We start from the raw sequence: 20,091 nt of genomic DNA on the forward strand, positions 1-20,091 counted from the left end.
ACATGGCGGCATGAACACGGAAGTGATGCAGCATGCGTCTATTCCTTTTTTTTTCAAAACTTGAAGAAATCAGATTATACTTGACTTGTAACGCAAATGGGAGCACTTGAAAAATTAAACATTTTGCATACCCTAATGACAAAAAAGCCATTACATCACTTTTACTTAAAACATGCATCAAACACTTCTTCTGACAATCCTTTAGTGGTTTAACAAACCCAATTTCGTTCAACACGCGTGCTAGTATTTCGTCCATTGTTAGTTTAAAACCGAAAGTTAAAGTAGTTTTGAATATTTAAATAAATAGTAACACAGTCGAACTATCATTTGCACTTGCAATATTAAAATCTGGAAAACAGTAATCCCTTGGAAGCAATAAACAACTTTAATCACTTGAAAATATATATATTGTGTTTGATAAAATAAAATCGTCATCGTTACGCGGACTTCTTTATGTTGGAGTCATTTTTACCCTCATTGGAGGTGAGTAATGCGTCGTACGACTTGAGAGACCGGTGTGTATACAATGGCCTAAACATGCATGCTTACATACATGCATACATACATGCTTCACTGTATACCATTCATACTTGCGCAATTAGTTGGATAACACTTATTTTTGTCATATTCCTCGGATCTTTAAAGTTGTACTTTTCGCTTTTTTACAAAATGAGTGGGGAAGACGATGAACATCGTTTTATAAAATGTGTTTTGGTAGGTGACGCGACTGTTGGAAAAACTTGTATGGTGAAGAGTTATGCAACTAATATATTTCAGAAGGAAGATATTATGGGACCATGCGATGATCATACAGGTGTGTGTTGATGTGAATAATGCATAACTGTAACATGTTTTCTAAAGAACACACATCGTGTTTAAATTTAAGTCTGCTAGATTTTTAAACTAATGTACATCAAACCAAAATTTAGGCAAAAAGTTTTTTTCTTTAAATTATGTACAAGTTTACTGTATATTGAACATGATTGAAATGTTGAACATTGTTGAAATCAGCAATTTTCCCTTTGTGTCTGATTTTCGTTTGACAGTTATAAGTTTTAAAACATAGACAGGAATACCCAAAGGTTTATGATGTAGGTTCAGATTTTCGTTTCCCGGTAAACAGATAAAATGTAGTCATGACTTAACCCAATTCATTCTATTTAAATAAGTACATGTACATGTAATTTGTAAGATACTATTAAAAGGGCTTGATTTATTTCACCCCATTTAACTTAGATGTTAGATTTTAGAACTTAGATCTTAGAACTAAGGTCTTAACTCTTAGAACTTAGAAGTCCCGTAAGGGCGGAGAAACGCTGTATTAACTTCAAAATGGACAAGAAATGTAAGTGAAATTTCTTTCATTTTATCTTAATTCAAAATATTGCAGAGATATAGCTAATACGCTAAAAGATTAAGTGATTATATCAATATATATAAGACAGTAGTGTACGCTTGATTTGATTATACGCCAAGTTCAGGTCTTTGGCAGAAGGGTTACCATAGACTTATACCAAATATAGCTCTAGCTAGCTGTTCAGTGGTATACCGGGGTTTAATTAGGGGATATCTAAGCGATTAAATGTCATTTAATCGTACTACTGTTGTTCCTATCATTACAAAGTTATAAAAATAACATCAAGTACATGTATTGGATGTAAAAGAAATTGCACAAAGTCTAACGTGTATACTGTTTTAATACTTCAAAACATATTTACTACTAGAAACCTGAACATAGCCAGGCGTCTTCAATATAATCAAGATAAGCTTTATTTGCTTTAAACAAAATATTTTCTTTGTTCTTTTTCTTTTGTTTTATGAGATATAATTAAGGAAAATATGCTTTAAAATGATCTGTACAACGATAGTACAAACACAACACCTTAAATGTTCTAGTGTAACAATAGGTTATTGTATTTTCAGCTAAACTGTAGTATCGCACGATCATTAAGTACCATAAAACTATTTTAAAAATGTGTATTATTTCAATTCAAAAGAAAATAGCTATTTCTTCTACTCTTTCAATGTTCATTCGAAATATTTAAGTTATTTTATTGCAAATTGTCTAAAGCAATAAAAGCATGTTGACGTAAAAAGACTCGCCAACTCGTTGCCTAAAGTCGGCGAAAATAAAAGAATTGGGAAATGGCTTTATATTGTTCTCGTTGTATTTCAAGTGTATTGGTGAGACTGCGTATAATAAAGAATGTATGTCATTGTTTGCAGAAGTATGCAAATTTGTAACAAGGTCAAGGTAAAATATTAAAAAAAGAATATCATATGACCAACTCCCTTCCATTGTGCAACAAACAAACGCCAAGTTGCGGACAAGACTTAATTTTGTCTATAAATGTTAAAAAAAAAAATGTTTTATTTTCACTAATTTTGATTCGGCTAGAAAGAGGAGTGTAACAAAATTGGACATTTTATTATCATTATTTGGCTTTTGACGAGGTCAATTTGGATTAAAACATTTATTATTCAAAGCATTATTCAATCTGAAATAAAAGAGAGAAACTTCCAAGAACATGTTCATATCATATTTTTGCATTGTGTACATCGCTCCGAGGCTCTGTAGAAAGGCTGAGCATTTTGTTTTTTAAGTTTAAAAGTCTCATCCTCGGAATCTTAAGATAATTCAACCATGCCTCCTTAAGAACTTTGATTATTCGGCTTCCAGTCTGAAACAACGTTAGAATAATCCTTTCTAAAATGGCTTCCGTTTGATAAACACATGCAATGTAATTAATTTGCTCATATGTGTTTACTCCCTTCTCTCATAACTTTTGATTGTAAATAGGTAACACATAATCGAATTAGGTCATATCCTTTGCATGTATATATAATCAATTAGCAGCTAAGAATGTGTTGATAGATCTACGCCGAATTATTTTTTTCATTTTTGAAATCTTATTTTTTCGAAACTCTGTTCTTTCTATATGCCCGTGCGTACCAACGTATCCGTACGCAAATGTAAGAGTCGGGTAAAAAACAACAATTTTCAATGACAGGCAAAGGTCGCTCAAGCTAGCTTCAACAGGCTGAGTGGCTATTTTAGCCAGTTCTAGCTATTTAAGTCGAACCTTGCTACCAAAAAACAATACGGCCAAGGGACACAAGCATTGAAACTAATATATGTTGCCTGTATTTGTGTAATTCCCCAATCAGTATTTAAAATTGTGTATCTGTTTTATAATAATTAAAAATGTCGATTTTCTAATGTGTATTAAAATAATGTTTCCTTTTGCAGAAATGTCTTAATCCCTTTTCCGGAAGATAAAAAACGTCTCTAAATGGGCATGGAGGTTTGGAATTTTGGCTGTTTATTATTACACCAGTAACAAGTGTTAAAATCACAGATTTATTTGTCATTCTCAGAGGGGCGCATTTAACAACAGAAGAACTGATTAACTTTGTGTTGCATGTAAATGGTTACGGTAAGTTCAAGCCATGTTGAGTCTGTTCTGTACAGTCAACTCATTTTATAGCTCGAAGAATCAAACTGCGTCAACTCGTCCGCAGTGATTGTGTCATACTACCCAGACACATTAAACAAAATAGGAATTGCCCTAAGGCTCGTTCGTGACGTTAGAGGAACTGAAAATTCTACGCTAGCATTGCTTCAACAATTTTTCAGATAAAACGGCACAGACAGTGTATCATGGTTGAAAATTTCTATGTATAGAAAGAGTGTAGCAAATCAGCGTTTAGAAAATCAGCGTTTAGTTCTCTGGTAGGGATTACTTGTACTTCGAAGACAAGATTGCACTGGTGGATTTCATTTTTCAAGGATCTTATTGATTTCATAGTTTGGATATAACAAATCGTGTACACATTGAATTGCTAAGATATTGTTTTATGGATTTGATCCAAGCAGACCTCTTCATGATAAGCTAAAACCCAAGAGAATTTTGAAATACATTACGGAAGACCTGATATAATGTATTTTGTACCTGGAATCTATCGTGGGCATAAGTTTGGTCATCTGTATTGATCAAGAAGACATACAGATATGCCAAAACTTTATGGATCTATTAGTCGGCTTTATTGTAACAAAACCGGGAATTTTGATCAGCTGCAATTGTTGAATAACAGAAAGCTTCCGTCAGCTATTAAACGAATCGTTAAAGATCCTGTATATTTTGTGATTGATATTGTTATTGTGTATATACCACACTTGCAAAAAAAAATATTTATGTATATAATTATGCAAATAAAACAATTTTCAAACATCGAAGAATATGTAAAATGTGTACAGCAAATATTTGTGCACGTTATATTAAATCAATAAATTATATGCATTCATTTCTTATTTGAAAATTTGACTTTAAATTTATAGAAAATAAATTTCTAATTACCTCCCTTTATTATATTAATTATAATATTAATCATATTATAAATAATTCTAACAAAAGTTTCATATGATCTCTTATTTTTCAACCTGTGTATCTTAATAATAATACCCTTTTTATGCTAAAGGATGACAGGAATCTTCTATTGAACAGTTTAAAGATAACTGTTTTTGTGAAACGTCTGGTTTAGTCAGATCTTCAAAGAATGATCCAATCAAAGTGTGTGTCCATTCTACATTATAAATTGTGTGCACTTTGCATCAGCGGTCAATCGTTCCGTGCTTCCACCTGTACAAGGTCAAGATTACAGTGGCCATTAAATAAAGTTAACCATATCCTAAATTTAGCGACGTGCACTTCTCTATTAATATTTGATGAAGTTATAACCGGTTTAACATGGGGACCATACGCCGCTTTTCATGGAATGGCATTACTGTGTCACATTGAAGGTTCCATGATAACCGCCGTATGAACACATCTGCGGATGTTTCTAAATTTCACCATTTTCGTGTTTAAATGTTGAATTCTGCTTAAGCGTGCAAAATAAAAAATAAATAATAAAAAAATCCATAATGATTTCATAACAACCGCATGTCATTATTGTGGCTATAGTTGCATGTTCCCTTAAATTTCAGCGATAAAGCAAATCACAGATTGCAAAAGTTTTTTTAGTTATGCAGTCTATTTTTTTCTTATTCTTTTTTTTCTGCTTGCCTTTTGATCAAAGAAGTGTCAGTATCAGTAGAACAATAACAAATGATTGTCACAAGAAACATCTGCACCTGCGCCTACCTTTCAGACTAGTAAGGACGTTTGTTAAAATGTGCAAGCCAATAGGTATAACAATGCGGACAGACAAAATCAAAGTATAACCAAGCGATGACCTTGTCTCGGTTAACCGAAATAAAGGGCTTATAAAAATGGGCCAAAAGGGGGGCCCGTGGCAGTTAAAGACCTATAAAGTGGCCCAGGCGACATGGCCCGACTATCTTAGAACTTAGGCATTAAAACTTAGACATTAGAACTTAGACATTAGAACTTAAGCATTAAAACTTAGACATTAGAACTTAGACACTAAAACTTAGACATTATAACTCAGACAATAAAACTTACACAGTAGAACTTAGACATAAGAACTTAGTCATTAGAACTTAAAAAATCTGTTTTTAAAGAGCTAGAAGGAAACATTACTCCATTCTCATACATAAAGCTTTATTCCAGCAACAGTAAACTATAAAACATACAAGATACTTATCTCATTAATCACTAAAATGAATATAACAATCTCGAGAACTTGTCGATGGCATAACCCCTTGCCACATTCAAGAAATAGTTAAAGATCCTGAAAATACAGAAGTGCACCTCGTTAAAATTAAGGCAATGGTTATCTATTATTCAAGTTGCTAATGTGATTTTGACCTAGTAGAAATGGAAACACGGAAGGATTGACTGCTGATGCAAAGTGCACATAATTTAAAATGTAGAATAGACACATATTTTGATCGGGCCATTTATTGAAGCTCTGACTTTACCAGACATTCCTCATTAACAGTCATCATGAAACAGTTCAATAGGTATTTCAACAAGATTCCTGGCATCATTTAGCACAAAAGGTATTATTGGGACACACAGGTTGAAGGGTCTTAAATCACATGAATCTTCTCTTAGAATTATGATATAATTAATACAATAATTAATCAATTAATAATATAATTTATAATTAACAATTATGAATGCCAACACGAAATCCAATAACGTGTTTACTAGCTGTAAGTCATTGTAAATGATCCACAATCATTTGTAAAAATTCAAGGTAAAATGTTAAAGATCCTGTAACACATTTTTTATGGTTTTAAATCATAAATATGATGCTCAAATTAAGATTTATCAATATTGTAGGTTCAAAAAAGCATTATTTTATTTATTTCAAAATATATCACCGAATTTAACATTTCATGTAAGTAAAGGGAGGTAATAAACGAGCTCACTCTTGATAAGTAGCCATCGCCCATGATTTCTGTCTAAGAGAATTTTTCGGTCAGCAGTCTTGCTTCTTGACTTCTTAATCAAGCGCTGTGTACGGTGTTTTGTCATTATATTTAAATGAGGACTTAACAGGAATAAAAACAAAACATCTCAAGTTACGAAATTGTAATGTTATCACACTCAGAAATGTTAAATTATTACCAATTTTCTTCTGACTGCACTTTTGTGATAGACATTTAAAATGGAATGTGAAATCTGTCATTCACAAGATTCAGTAAGTATGAAAGAACATGAATTATGCTATTTTCTTGTGCATATTTTTTGCTTACAAAAAGGCGAAATGGATTGAATAAGAAATATTTGGATATCCCTATGTAATTTTGTCGGAGGAATAAAACATTTTTACGCATGTTTAATCTTCACCTTAAACAGAGAAAACTACCTGTGGTCTAAGTCAGATAGATCGCTCGTACCAGTTGGATGTGAGATTTATTAATTCGCTTCGCTCGTTGATAAATCTCAAATCCAATTGTTACTCATGATCTATCCTATACTAACATATCTACGTTCAAACTTGGAGAAAGTTTCTTTTTTGTTTCAGTATAATTATATAAACGATTAGTCACGAAGGCGTCTCTCGAAGTCTGATGTCCAAAAACTTGGTATTTCCCTCGCGTGCTTACATTTGTGACCTTTATATAATGCAAATTGACAGTAATGGTCAATTATATTTATGCAATTATCATCTGACGAACCAATTGATATATAAACAATGTATATACCGTACATGTATTTACACAAAATGCGGCTCCTTACATATCTATAAACGTTTGTCGTCAGTAGTATAAAATGTTTTTGAAAGTCTAACGATTAACGATTCATCTCAAACTATACAAACTGAGTATGAGATTTATTGTATGCGGTCATGTTGTGTAGTTTCATGTTGTATTGTATGCATGCACTTTACGGGAAGTTGATATCTTATGTAAATATCGGGTCATTCTTAAATTTTGATCAGTGTAACGAAATTTTATAAATGTTTCAACTTACTTTAATCGTTCATCGTTTATTCAAGTATACTTTAATTGTTAAAACATCTAGATATACTTGAAAGACAATAGCTGAAACGCTAACCTTGACAACACAATAAATGTTTTAATATAACATCAACTATCATGGGTTAATAGGACATGTATTTTATACAATGTTTATATGATTTCATAAGTGTTCACAGATATATGATTAACCTTTCCTCAATCTACTTCATGACTACAATATACCTATATGATATATGCGCCTGCACGAGATGAAGACTGAAGCTACATCATCTGAATGCCCGATCCCAACAGGCTTCTGTATCTCTTTATTCCGGTGTCCCGTTCAGGCGTCCATATTAATCAGCTGAAGGTTGCAAATAGAGTTTTGCTCACATGAGCTCGCTCAAGGTGAGCTTTTATGATCATCGAATGTCTGTTGTCCGTCTACATGTAGTTCGTTAACACTCTAGTGGTCACATATTTTTCCTCAGTTGTCACCAAATTTGATCAAGATGTCCGAATATGGGTCATCTAGGTTCAAAAACTAGGTCACACAGTCTAAACATTGAGAAACCTTTTAAGCACTGACCTGTTTCTGTCCAAATGTCCTGGAGCTTTGTAAGAAAAGTTTCAAGCAAACGTTTTAATATGTGTTACCTGGAGTCAAAATGTAGGTCACACAGCCGAAATATGGAAAGTCCTTGTTTACACTAGAGGCAACTGTTTCGATCCATATATCCTGAAAATTAGTCGGAAATGTTTTTAAGATGATTTCTAGCTCAAGGAAACATTTTCTCTCAATGATCTTGAAAAACAATGTTAGAAAAACTGATTAGATGGTTTCTATGTCAAGTTAGAAAACGAGTCACTTAGGGACAAAAACTAGGTCACGCAGCCCAAATATGGAAAACAAACTTGTTAACACTCTAGAGGTAAGATTTCCAGATTAAATATCCTAGTTGTTTGTCAGAAAGTTGTTTTAATGATTTCTAGCTCAATTTTGAATATGTGTCATCTGGTCTGAAAGATACAGGTGTTGGCAAGCAAGAGACAGTGTACAAAGAAGATACGTTACAAGGCTTACGTACCTGATAAAGAAACAATATGATCAAATCCATGCAACCTAAATTGTCATCGATTTATTTAAATCATCTTTAATTTATTTTTAACCTCAGGCATGAACTCAGTTTCATAACTACAATTCAAAACTACCAATATTTAATTAAAAATGTCAGACTACAGAAAAAAATGAAACAACGTACTGGCTTAAATACATATATTTGTGTAATATCTTACCAAATTATACAGACATTCTTTGTCTTTTGAAATGCATACATGTAACATACTAGTAGTCATTTAAAATAGTTCAGCTTCTGCAGAAAAGCCTGTTAAAACAATAAGGCTAAACTTCATTTTTTGCTAACAATTAATTAACTATGTAAAATGGAGAAATTATTAGACCGATCAGTTTCTTAATAATCATTTATGTTATGTAAAAATCATGAAGCAAAACAATTGGTCACATTATAAAACGTAAAATGAATAAAAAGAATTATTTCTTGGTTGCCACGGCTTTAATTTTCTTAGTCCAATATTTTTATAGCTTTTGTCCATGCATCCCTTCTCCACAATAAGTATATAGGAATCTAATTAATGACATTGTGTTTTCTGAGTTTTGCCTATTTGAGCATCCATAAATTTGAATAAGAATGCCTTTATGAAATAATTATGTTTTGTTTTGTTAAAAACCTATTTAAAGTAGTAGCATAATATTTTGTTCCGCAACATTTTATTATGTTAATGCACAGTGTTCATGTGTTTTCAATTAAAGAAATATTCTATGTGAGATGGAAATATCATAATGTTACCATTTTGTTTTTTGGAATTTTATAAAAAAAGATATTTCATAAGAATATTTTATTTATGATATTTCATAAGTTTTTCAACCTTTATCTATTTTATTCACCATTAAGTAATATCCTTAATTTTTACATCAACAAACCCCAAATTAACCAACAGACAAAAATATCAAATAATTCACAAATTTCTGAAAAATGTTAGATATATTTTACTAATAACAATTGCTTATTTTAACAATTAAAGTATGATTATTGTTAAATAACTTCTTTTTAAACTTGTTCTGGAAGTTTTCTGCCTCTACTAAATAAAACATGAGTGACCTGAAATTGACCTTACATTCTGCAAGGCGTCTATATGGAGAACCTTTTTAAATTACATTTGCACTGTTTCAGAATGCAGAATGTTATAATATCAGTTTCAGATGAAGGCATTATATTTGCTTTTATTCAATGTTAACACTTTAATTTTTCCACGTCATCAGGTGAGCGATATAAGGGCTATCATGGTTCTCTTGTTTAAATATGCATGTGATTACTATTGAATAAATTTTGTAATTGTCTATGCATGGGCACAAGTTCAGGGTATTTAACTTAGTGTATATCTAATATGTTCCTTATTAAGTAAAAATTATAAGACTTATTTTCAAACCCATTCGAAACAAATACATTTTTAATACTCATCACTTAGGTATTTTTGTCCAATTCAAAAATGCACGATAACATTGCTGAAAACACCAATTCATATGTTGCAAATCACGTATTAGGTATGAACACATTAATTAATTAATTTTTAGTCTTATCTATTTCAGTAAATGTCACTATAGAGGAAACATCTTACCAACTGGGGTTATTTGATACTCATGGAATGGTAAGAAACTCGCGATGCTTTAATTTTAAGATGTATCCATTTCTATCGTAAGTTACTGGTAAAGGTTCAAATAATCCGCTTAGTAAGATAGAGACAGCGTTGGACTGTTGGTCTGGCGACGTGGGTTCGACTTCCGGACGGTTCACGTCTCTTTCGTTGTGATTGATCATGAAATCCTGGCATCTACAGACGTTATCAATTGCTTGCGAAAGTGAAGGCAACTTTTACAGGTTAACTGCTTGACAGCATGTCCAAGAACGATGCCGTAGCTTAATTGTGCTCTGTTCTAACATGTAGTCCAGCATATTTTTTAAAGTTCACAATATGTATACAGATTTAAGCAAAGAATGGGATAAATGAAATGTGCTGATTATCATATCCTTACAAACCCAAGTAGAACCTATATAAATGTACATTAGTGTAAAGAAGTGTAAACGAATATGTAGTTACGAGTGATAAAATCATTGTGCGCCTCCTAAAAAATGGTTTTGACGACGACGATTTTCGTTAAAATGTCTCGGTATATTCAAAATTATTAAAATGATCGATTATCCGCAGTGGATTGTTTAAATGTTCTTAAAGGGTGACTCCACTGAGGTTTAAAAGCCTAAAAACATAACATTTGAATTTCTTACACGAATCAGCTGGGGCACTTTGAACAGAAATAAATGCAAAGATAGTTAAAAAATATACTTTGAAATAAATTGAAAATCATATTTGTATGCCTTTCTTAGCCAGATTTGAGTTAAAAGCGTTTAAACGCTTTTCATTTTATGCATTTTTTTACATTTTGAACAATTATTCTGAAAAAAAACGAAATGCTCAAATGATTTGAAATTTTACGTTAAGATTAATGGTCTAAACCTACATCAAATGGTACATTTATCTAGAAAAAATATTTTCAGTCAAATTATGTCAAAAAACCTTAGTGGAGACCCTTTAAGGTTTGCGCATTCAAATACGTGTTGAAATTACTGTATATAATATTGCAGGAAAATATTGATCTGACAGTTCTCGAAACATAAAACAATTTAGCTCGACTATTCAAGGAATTGCAAGGCTAACCTATTCAAAGTTGGTCGTCTTAGCGCTGTTATGGCTTTGCATGCATCTGCATATCTCAGAAACCACTTAAAGTTCTAAGTTCTAATTTGAAATTCTAAGAAGTTTTGCTTGGAAGATCAATGTCCTAAAATATTGTAGGTTTTTAATAGAGACTGCACACAAGCGTTCGATCATAATTATAGGTATCTTTCAAGTATCGTAACTCTAACATGGATTTTGTCGGAATTTTAGAACCTTGTAAACTTGTTTTTCTATATCCTCCTTTGTAAATTACATGTCCTACCTTTTTTAATGTATTATTATGCCCCCCCCCCCCCTTCAAAGAAGAGAGGGTATATTGCTTTGCATTTGTCTGTCGGTCGGTCCGTAGACCAAATGATTTCCGAGTGATAACTAGTTCAAGGTTACATTGACCTTGTCGGTAAAAACGGTTTTCCGATCAATAACTAGGTAACGTTTAGGCCTCGGAACTTCAAACATGGTACGGTGATAGTTCATGACCCTATTGATTTTTGGGTCAAGGGGTCAAAAGTCAAGGTCACATTGACCTTGTAGGTGAAAACGGTTTTCAATAAATAACTTGACAACCCAAAGGCTGGTGCATTATTCTTGACAAGTAGATGATCCCTATTGATTTTGGGGTCAGGGGTCAATGATCAAGGTCAAATTGACCTTGTAAGAAAAACGATTTCTGATCAATAACTTGACAAGCTATCGGCTGTTGGCCAAACTGTGTAGGTGCATTGGTATTGGCCAATAGATGACACCTATTGATTTTGGGGTCAGGGGGTCAAGGTCGTATTGAATTTGTGTGTCAAAACGGTTTTCTATCAATAACTTAACAACCCATGGACCTTTGACCTTCAGGCTTTTACAGATGCATTGCTTTTGGTAAGAAGATAACCTCAATGGATTTTTGGGGTTAAGACCGAGAGGTCAAGGTTATATTGACCTTAAATGTAAAAACGCTGTCTGATCAATATCCAAAAACTCATGGGCCCTTTACCTTCAAACTTCACAGGTGCATTGGTCTTGGTCAGTAGATAACCCCTATTAATTTAAGGTCAACGGTCGATGTCATATTGACATTGTATATAAAGATAACTAAAGAACTCAAGTTGCCCTGGTTGATATTTTTTCTTAAACTAAAATGCTTTTGGTATACATATTTCAAGGTCTTATGTAATATATCAACTTGGCTGTCATAAATTATGCCAACATGATTCATGAATTTATTCATATGTTATTTGAAAAGATTTGTGATAGCTTTGTCATAAAATTGCTGCACGCAACCTTTGTGGTCACAATTACCTAGTGACCAGTAGATAACCCTTATTGATGTTTTGGTCACTACGTCAAAGGTAAGTCATAATTACCTGATCACATGACTAATTGGCTGCCGATACGGTGCATACATGTTTTACAAACATATCTTGTTTTACTATAAACATGAGAATAGTCGTGGCGCAGTCTGGCCTGCAACTGTTGTTTTCTGTTTTGTCTTCAATATAAGACTATTCAATGTATCAAAAATAATTTTATCAGCTGCTGTCTTCTGTAAAAATACTTTAAATTTAAAACAGAATAACAATCAGTATAAATATATAGATGTAAGTTTGGTGCATATAAAGGTTATTCAAATTAAATAGGTAAAACGTCATGTTGAAGTTATATCTGTAATAAAATTTGCATAATTTTCTTAAAGCTGCTGATTTACAAATGCTTTATATTACATGTATATGTTATTATTTTAAATTATTATAACGAAATTGTTTTTCACAAAAATGAATTCAATTTGAAATCACTTTTCATTTTACTATAATTGTAGACTAGTGCGAACACCATTTAAGTGTGCGTTGAATTAATTTCTCAAGAAATTGTTTTTATTTTCCAGGACGATTACTGCCGTGTACGTGCCCTAACCTACCCTTGCACACATGTATTCCTTTTATGTTACTCTGTTATTGATCCAAATGGTATGGATAATGTGTTACAGCAATGGGTACCGGAAGTGCAGCATTTTTCGCCTACTTCCGCTTTTCTCATAGTGGGAACTAAAATAGATCTACGAGATGATGAATATGTGCTGCGAGAACTTCAACAAAAATATAGATCAAAACCAGCAACTCATGAGGAAGGTACCAAATTAGCTAAGAAAGTTAATGCATATGGTTATGTAGAATGTAGTTCTTTAACTCAGCAGGGTCTCAAGGACGTTTTTGATGAGGCAATTTTAGCCGTTTTGTCTCAAAAAATTAAGATTCGTGCTCCTAGACGAAAATGTGTAATTTTATGAGCGAAATTCAACTTTTGTATATTTATGATCTCTGCTACAGTAATATATAAATAAGAAACTATATACTGTTACAATCAGCGTTACAGAATCATAAAGTGCAAATATACAGTGTGTACATATGACATATATAGGGGATATTTTGGAGGAAAAACAAACAATAGAATTTTAACATATATATTACATGTGATGATTTGGTTATATATGTATATATCACGGAAAATCAGTTCGCATATTTAACATGTGTATAGCCTTACCAAAATATAATTTATGTGACTGTAAGTCAAGTAAATATCAAGATAAAATCAGTTCCGTGTAAAACACTCATGTTTATATTTTAATAGATAGAATGATACTGAATATCCGATGTAGCAAATATAATAGGGAAAACCCAGTCAATGGTAACTTTTCATCCGCCTGTCAAACTTGGTTATGGGTCATTGGCGAGGTGTTTCAATGTGACTGACCGCAGACGTAATAATTACCACCCGCCGGCCACCAACAACAATCTTTAATGGATTTGTGTTACATCATTCGTTTTTATTGTTAACAGTGTAAAGGGGTATCATTAGCAACACAGCCTTTTACTTACACATTATTATGGCATGTTTTTACAATAAATCTGAAATGTCCGATAGCTGTACAAGACATATATGTATACATTCCTTTGTTATATTTTTCCAATGCAAACAATTATATACATGTACATAATATATCAATTTAGAAAACAGATATTTTTCAAAATTGTCCAATTGAGGTCATTATAAATCTTTTTTTTTAAAATACAGAGTTATATTATTTACTAAACACCAACTACTGCGATTTGTCTAACATAGAAAATGTACAGTGTTCCTGATAGTTAATAATACTTTAAAATTGAACTACATTTGAATTAGACACTAGAAATTACTTTCTTTGATTGAAAAGTAATAATCTTAAATTCAATAATTATTTAATGTATAATTGAGCTATATTTTAATTTGATATGTAAATATTTATATTGATTTATATATATTGATTTATTGAAATGTTTAAAAGTTTAGATTTTACCAATTTTATAGACCAAAACTTGTTAAAATAGTGAGACATGTATAAACAAAACTGGAATTGAAACATAGATACAATATGATGATTTCATATCCAATTCCATTCCCCCACTTTGGCGGTGGAACATATGGATTTACACTTTATCCTTCACACTATTACTCTGTCCGTCGGTAAACTGACAAAATAGTAAAATATGGGGGCATCTGTGTCGTATAGATACGTTTTTTGTTTATTATCCTTTTTTCGAATGTTCAGTTAACATCTCTAACATCTCTAATTACTATTATTCAATGTAAATCATTTTACCATAATTATATACATTGTAAATGAAATATAAAAGACGATTTAGCGAAATGTACATGTGTTTGTAACTGTTTACACATTTTGTCATATACGATTTAAGAGGACAGAAATATGAGCTTTTGCTAAATGCTACATGAATATTTCAACTTGATCCGTATAAAAGTGCAACTTCATTCAAAACGGCGAAATAACGTCATCTTAAGCATGCCATTGTAAAGCACGCGACTCATCTGGCACCCACATGATACATGAGCAAAATTAATGAAATTACATGGAATCTGCTATGCAAGAAATACCCTGTCAAATCGTTGTAATAGTTTATGCTTATAAATGAAAGTCTGTGTTTCTATTTAGTGATATAAAACCCATATTACTCAGAGTATATCACTCATAATGTTGTTAACATAGCTTTGCCGTTTGTTTGTTTGTTTGTTTGTGTGTTTTTTTTGTTTGTTTTTTTTGTTTTTGTTTTTTTTTTTTTTTTTTTTGTTGCTTTTTGTGTGGCCTATATTTATGATTCTGTAAATTTCCTTATAAATGAAGTGTACAGGAAAGAAATCTAAGGAAGTCTTTGACTTCCTTTTCAATCCTGTTTATATAATGTTGTTGTATTATAATTGTATATGTTTGTATTGTATGAAATTAAGAGCTTTTTGTCACTCAATATTACTTGATATTGATTTGATTTTTTGCTCTTATTTGGTGTATTTTGGGTTTTGGACTGGTTATTGGCTCTAAGGTAAAAATACTCTAAGATACTGGGTGGCAGTGGGCCCTTGCCCTTTGCACTCGACTGCTTGGGTGTTTTGACATGGACCTGAGAGTTACTAGTATATTGGTTAGTAGATGCGGTTGTGTCATGAAAGCTATGGACACTACTGTTGTCACTTTTGTCACCGTGTTGCGATTCGGAGTCAGCAGTTGATTCGAAATTATTTGCCTCAGGAATGTGATCGGTATAAGTTGTGCCCATTTGATGCGTACTAGGTGACTCCATTGTTTGTTCAGTGGAATTTCGCTCTGCGAAAGCTTCTTTAATTCGTTCGGTTTGTGCCTTGATATTGTCGCTAACACGTTTGGGCACATCTGTGCATCTAGACCACCGAAGAAACTCGAACCAGTCGGAGAACATGTTACGTTCTATACGCCCATTTACCTCCATTGCCGCCGGAAATAATATACGAACTTTTTGTGTCCATACCTATTTCTGGCGTCCTTGAAATGTGGCCACAGAACTTTGCGTGCGTCACTTATCTCCCTTGGATAGTGCCTGCTGAATCCGACATTAGAACCTTTGAGCTTAAAAGCATTGTCCATTATATACTCGACTTCAATAGGCTGACAAAAAGGCACCATAATATGTCTTGGTCTGGGTTTTGGAGCGGGACCTAAATGCGGAGCGCGAGGTCTAAACACTCGACCTAATCTGTGTGCCCTCAATATCACAAATGACAATGCTTGTAGATTTAAATAAGTTTCAGTAAGGTCCGTCACAATGTCAACACAGTTTTCGCCTGCACTTTCAACAACCCCAGGGATAATAAAATTTGAGGCTCTATTACGGGCCTCTAGTTCAATTTGTTAATATTCAAGCAACCGTAGTCTCTCATTCGTGACCCCATGATGTGCACAATTCATAAATACAGTGGACTCTATTTGATCAATTCGAAACTTCAATAGTCCCATATTAGACATATTTTGAATAATAATGTTAAGTTTATCATCAACAGGCAGATGTTTATCAATGTCTATAGGCTGTGGCGGAGTTTGAGACATATATTCGCATGATGCCCAACCCGTCGAACGGCGAGCTCTTTTCCTACTCTGAGATGACTCAAAACCCTCACAAAGAGGCCCAAATCTGTGTTTGACTGTGAAGACAGGTTACCATGAAAATTTAGGTCATTACTTGTTATTTTTAGGGACAAAATTAACTACTTTCATTCTGCAAAAACACGTCCGCCATCTTGAACTACCCCCAATGACAATTATTGCACTAAAAAAAAATTCCACCGCAATGATGTGACGTTATTCCGCAGTTAATCTCATTTTTAAGTAACAACTCCGCTGATAAACCTTTTCGGGTAACCTTCATCCCCTGACAGACATTCGCTCAAGCGTATTTTAAGTCTATAAGAAAGAGAATTTCAAGGAAATTTATGAGCTGATAAATCTGATTTCATCTTGATATATTGTCCTTGCAACGAGGAAAACTTTCAGGGCTTACTTACTTTAAGTAATTAAACAATAATCACATTTATTCTTTCGATTGTTATTTTATTTCCAGTGTCAAGATGTTTTCCAAGTATTTCTCTTTATCCATAAATATAATATATATATTAACATGTATGGGCTAATATACATTATATATATATCAGAATAAACACTTTAATGAAAATAGAATAAGGAAGATATTACAGCACGTGGGTATCATTGTTTAATTTAACAGACACTAAATAATAAGAGTATATAATTAAGATACAATTGTTCTGTTCAGTGGATGTGTGTGTGTAAGATACTTGAAGTTGTTGAAATCACGTACTGTTTCATATCAAATTAAAGGAAAAAAATAAACTGAAATAATTTTGTCTTATTTTATTATAATTATTGCTTTTAATTCGTTTACTGAAAATGCCAGTTTTGGTCACTAGTGGCTTTGAGTATATGACATCTAAAGTTGTTGAAAGAAGCGGCAAATGGATGATAATCTGGTAAAAACTGAATAAAATTGAGTGATTCTGGCTAAATTGGCAAAGTTCAGTAAAAGTAAAATTTCAGGTACGTGTTGAATGACCCCTATAAAATATAATTATATTCATAGAAAGAAATCATGAAATGTAATGCCATAATTTCTTTAAAATTTCAACATTAAAGTTAGCATAATGTTATGATATCGTTAAAGTAGCAAGATCCATGTTTTATTTTTATAACAATTAGGAAAATGTATTTAAAAGTAAAATATTGTAAAGTGAACAAAGGAAGAAATTTTCACATTACATAATGCAAAAATAGCCCCTACTGCATCATATTTTTTGCTTGTTTTTGATTTTCTTTTTGTTGTTGTTGTTTTTGTTTTTTTGTTGTTTTTTTTTTTGTTTTTTTTTTAATATGCTAAACATGTACATTTATAAAATTATAATCAACGACGTGATAAAACATCAACATGTCCAGGTATGATACGCACTGGTGAAAAAAAAATCACATTCTCTTACTTCTTCGTGTGATATAACATAGAATATTCACTCAGAACAACCAAATATCCTCTATTTACATGTGCGCGCATTTTTGGATAAAACGTTTATGACTATTTACGTTAATAACGACGTCCTGGAAAATGACATTATCGACCATTATTCCAGATTCTAACACTCACGTGATTTTGTCACTATAGACAAAGAAGGAAAAAAACTGGTGTTAAACTGCCAATAAACACCGGTTAGGGACTACTTGTATATGCGCTGTTATGTTTTCACCCTCGATTGTAAAGTTTACAAAGCATTTTAAAGCAAAAATAAAAAGCATTTTTATTCATATTTTCAGTTCGTATAATGCTTTCTTTTCATACAACACCGAAATAATATCTCACATACACTAACGCCACATATTAGATCCATATCAGTTAATAAATATTTTGACAAAAAGGCGCCAATCCGTATAAGTAGCGTAATGATGTCATCCTAAGTAAACAACTCATTCATAAACAAGCTGACGTTATTTCATACATACAAGAATGATAAATGGGGCACTGACGTAAACACAATACGACGTAAGTTTTTATTGTTGAAAACTTGATAAAATAACGTTTCTTTTTTTATTATTATTTCTTTTGTTTAATAATTTCTATTTATTATATACTTATAAATGAAATATTGAGAAATATTGATGAAATAAAATGCATATTTTCATTTTCCGTATTTTCACTGTAAAAATTTATTTTTCACTGCAGTGAAACATATTTTCCGTATTTTCACTGGTGTCTCGCCGGACTACTTTCTTTTAAATTCTGCCAGTACACAAAATTAAATGGAAAGTCTTTCAAATTTTATCGCAAAAAAAGAGAAAAATGTATATAATAAACAGAAAATTCAAGTTTTTTCTATAAATACATGATTTATTTTCATCTTGTGGCATGAAAATTATCATATTTCACTCGTGGCTACTGCCACTCATGAAATATTTATTTTCATACCACTCGATGAAAATAAATCATGTATTTATAGAAAAAACTTGAATATCCTCTATATCTTCGCAACAGTAGGGTGCGAAAATCGAACAGCGTTAATCGAAAATCGGCACCGGAAGTTATTTCCGCTTGAAAAATAACATTTTTGATTTTCCTTATTTTATCGTGTTAGAATCGAAATAACATCGGTCTGAGAGGTGTATATCGGCTATTTAACACCGGTTTTGTCGTTTTGATGCGAGAAAATTATCCACTCAGGCCTACGGCCTTCGTGGTCAATTCCTACGCATCAAAACTCCAAACCGGTGTTAAACAGCCGATATACACCTCTCAGGCCGATGTTATTTCTTAAACATATATTATAACCCAAGCCTTCCAAATTCCGTCTAGATCAACACTTAAAAATTTTGTAAAAATAGTTATAAACAGGTTTACAAGTCGAGAGGTAGATTTATCTTTAATAAAATATTTATTGATAATAGCTTAGTAAAGTTCACAGATACGCTCAAAACACTAGGTCGAATAATTCATTTCTGATGTCAGTGTGAAATTGCACTAAATGAATATCCTTGGTGTTTACTACTAAATGAATATCCTTGGTGTTCACTAACACTCGCTTTGTTTGTTTATTTAGTCGTTAAAATATTTCAAAAATTATCAGTAGACATTTTTAACGCACAAGCTAGCTTATTTCCTTTTTTTTTTTTTTTTTTTTTTTTTTTGAAGGGTTTAATATTTATTCTAATTACCTCCCTTTATTTGAATGAAAATATCTTTATAAATCTTCATTTGAGCAAATTTGAGTTACAGGATCTATCAGGTATAATATAATCACTTTAGATAATTTTGGTTCAATATTATTTACAGTAACTGCCTGCCTGATAGTTTACATCTTTTGTTGGATTTTAAGTCACACCGATATTTAAAAGGTCATTTGACGACTTTCATCAATTTTAGGTACAAAGGCGCACCTGAGTAGAACCACCAACCTTCTGTTCGTTACCTGGACGGGATTCGAACCCACAGCGGCGACAGGGAATGGACTTTAACTCGGTGACCTTTATAAAAGCACTCGACAACGGAGGTATCGATTCGTGT

The 20,091-nt window shown here is 32.3% G+C and overlaps 1 protein-coding gene across 1 annotated transcript; it reads left to right on the forward strand.

Annotated features, from left to right (window-relative positions):
- Positions 1–669: 669 nt before the first annotated feature.
- On the forward strand, positions 670–13,463 carry LOC132741789 (cdc42 homolog). Its single transcript, XM_060730060.1, has 3 exons — positions 670–814; positions 10,044–10,102; positions 13,062–13,463. Exons 1-3 carry the CDS (start codon positions 670–672, stop codon positions 13,461–13,463), a joined length of 606 nt encoding a protein of 201 aa, XP_060586043.1.
- Positions 13,464–20,091: the final 6,628 nt, after the last annotated feature.

Source organism: Ruditapes philippinarum, unplaced genomic scaffold (assembly GCF_026571515.1).
Source record: "Ruditapes philippinarum isolate M1 unplaced genomic scaffold, ASM2657151v2 ctg267_1_1_1_1, whole genome shotgun sequence".
NCBI classification, from domain to species: domain Eukaryota; kingdom Metazoa; phylum Mollusca; class Bivalvia; order Venerida; family Veneridae; genus Ruditapes; species Ruditapes philippinarum.

Excerpts from the sequence above, each read along its gene's own strand:
- LOC132741789 (XM_060730060.1), top strand. The coding sequence starts at position 670 with ATGAGTGGGGAAGACGATGAACATCGTTTTATAAAATGTGTTTTGGTA. Across the intron at positions 815-10,043 it reads ACCATGCGATGATCATACAG|TAAATGTCACTATAGAGGAA; the intron begins GTGTGTGTTGAT and ends TATCTATTTCAG. Across the intron at positions 10,103-13,061 it reads TATTTGATACTCATGGAATG|GACGATTACTGCCGTGTACG; the intron begins GTAAGAAACTCG and ends TTTATTTTCCAG.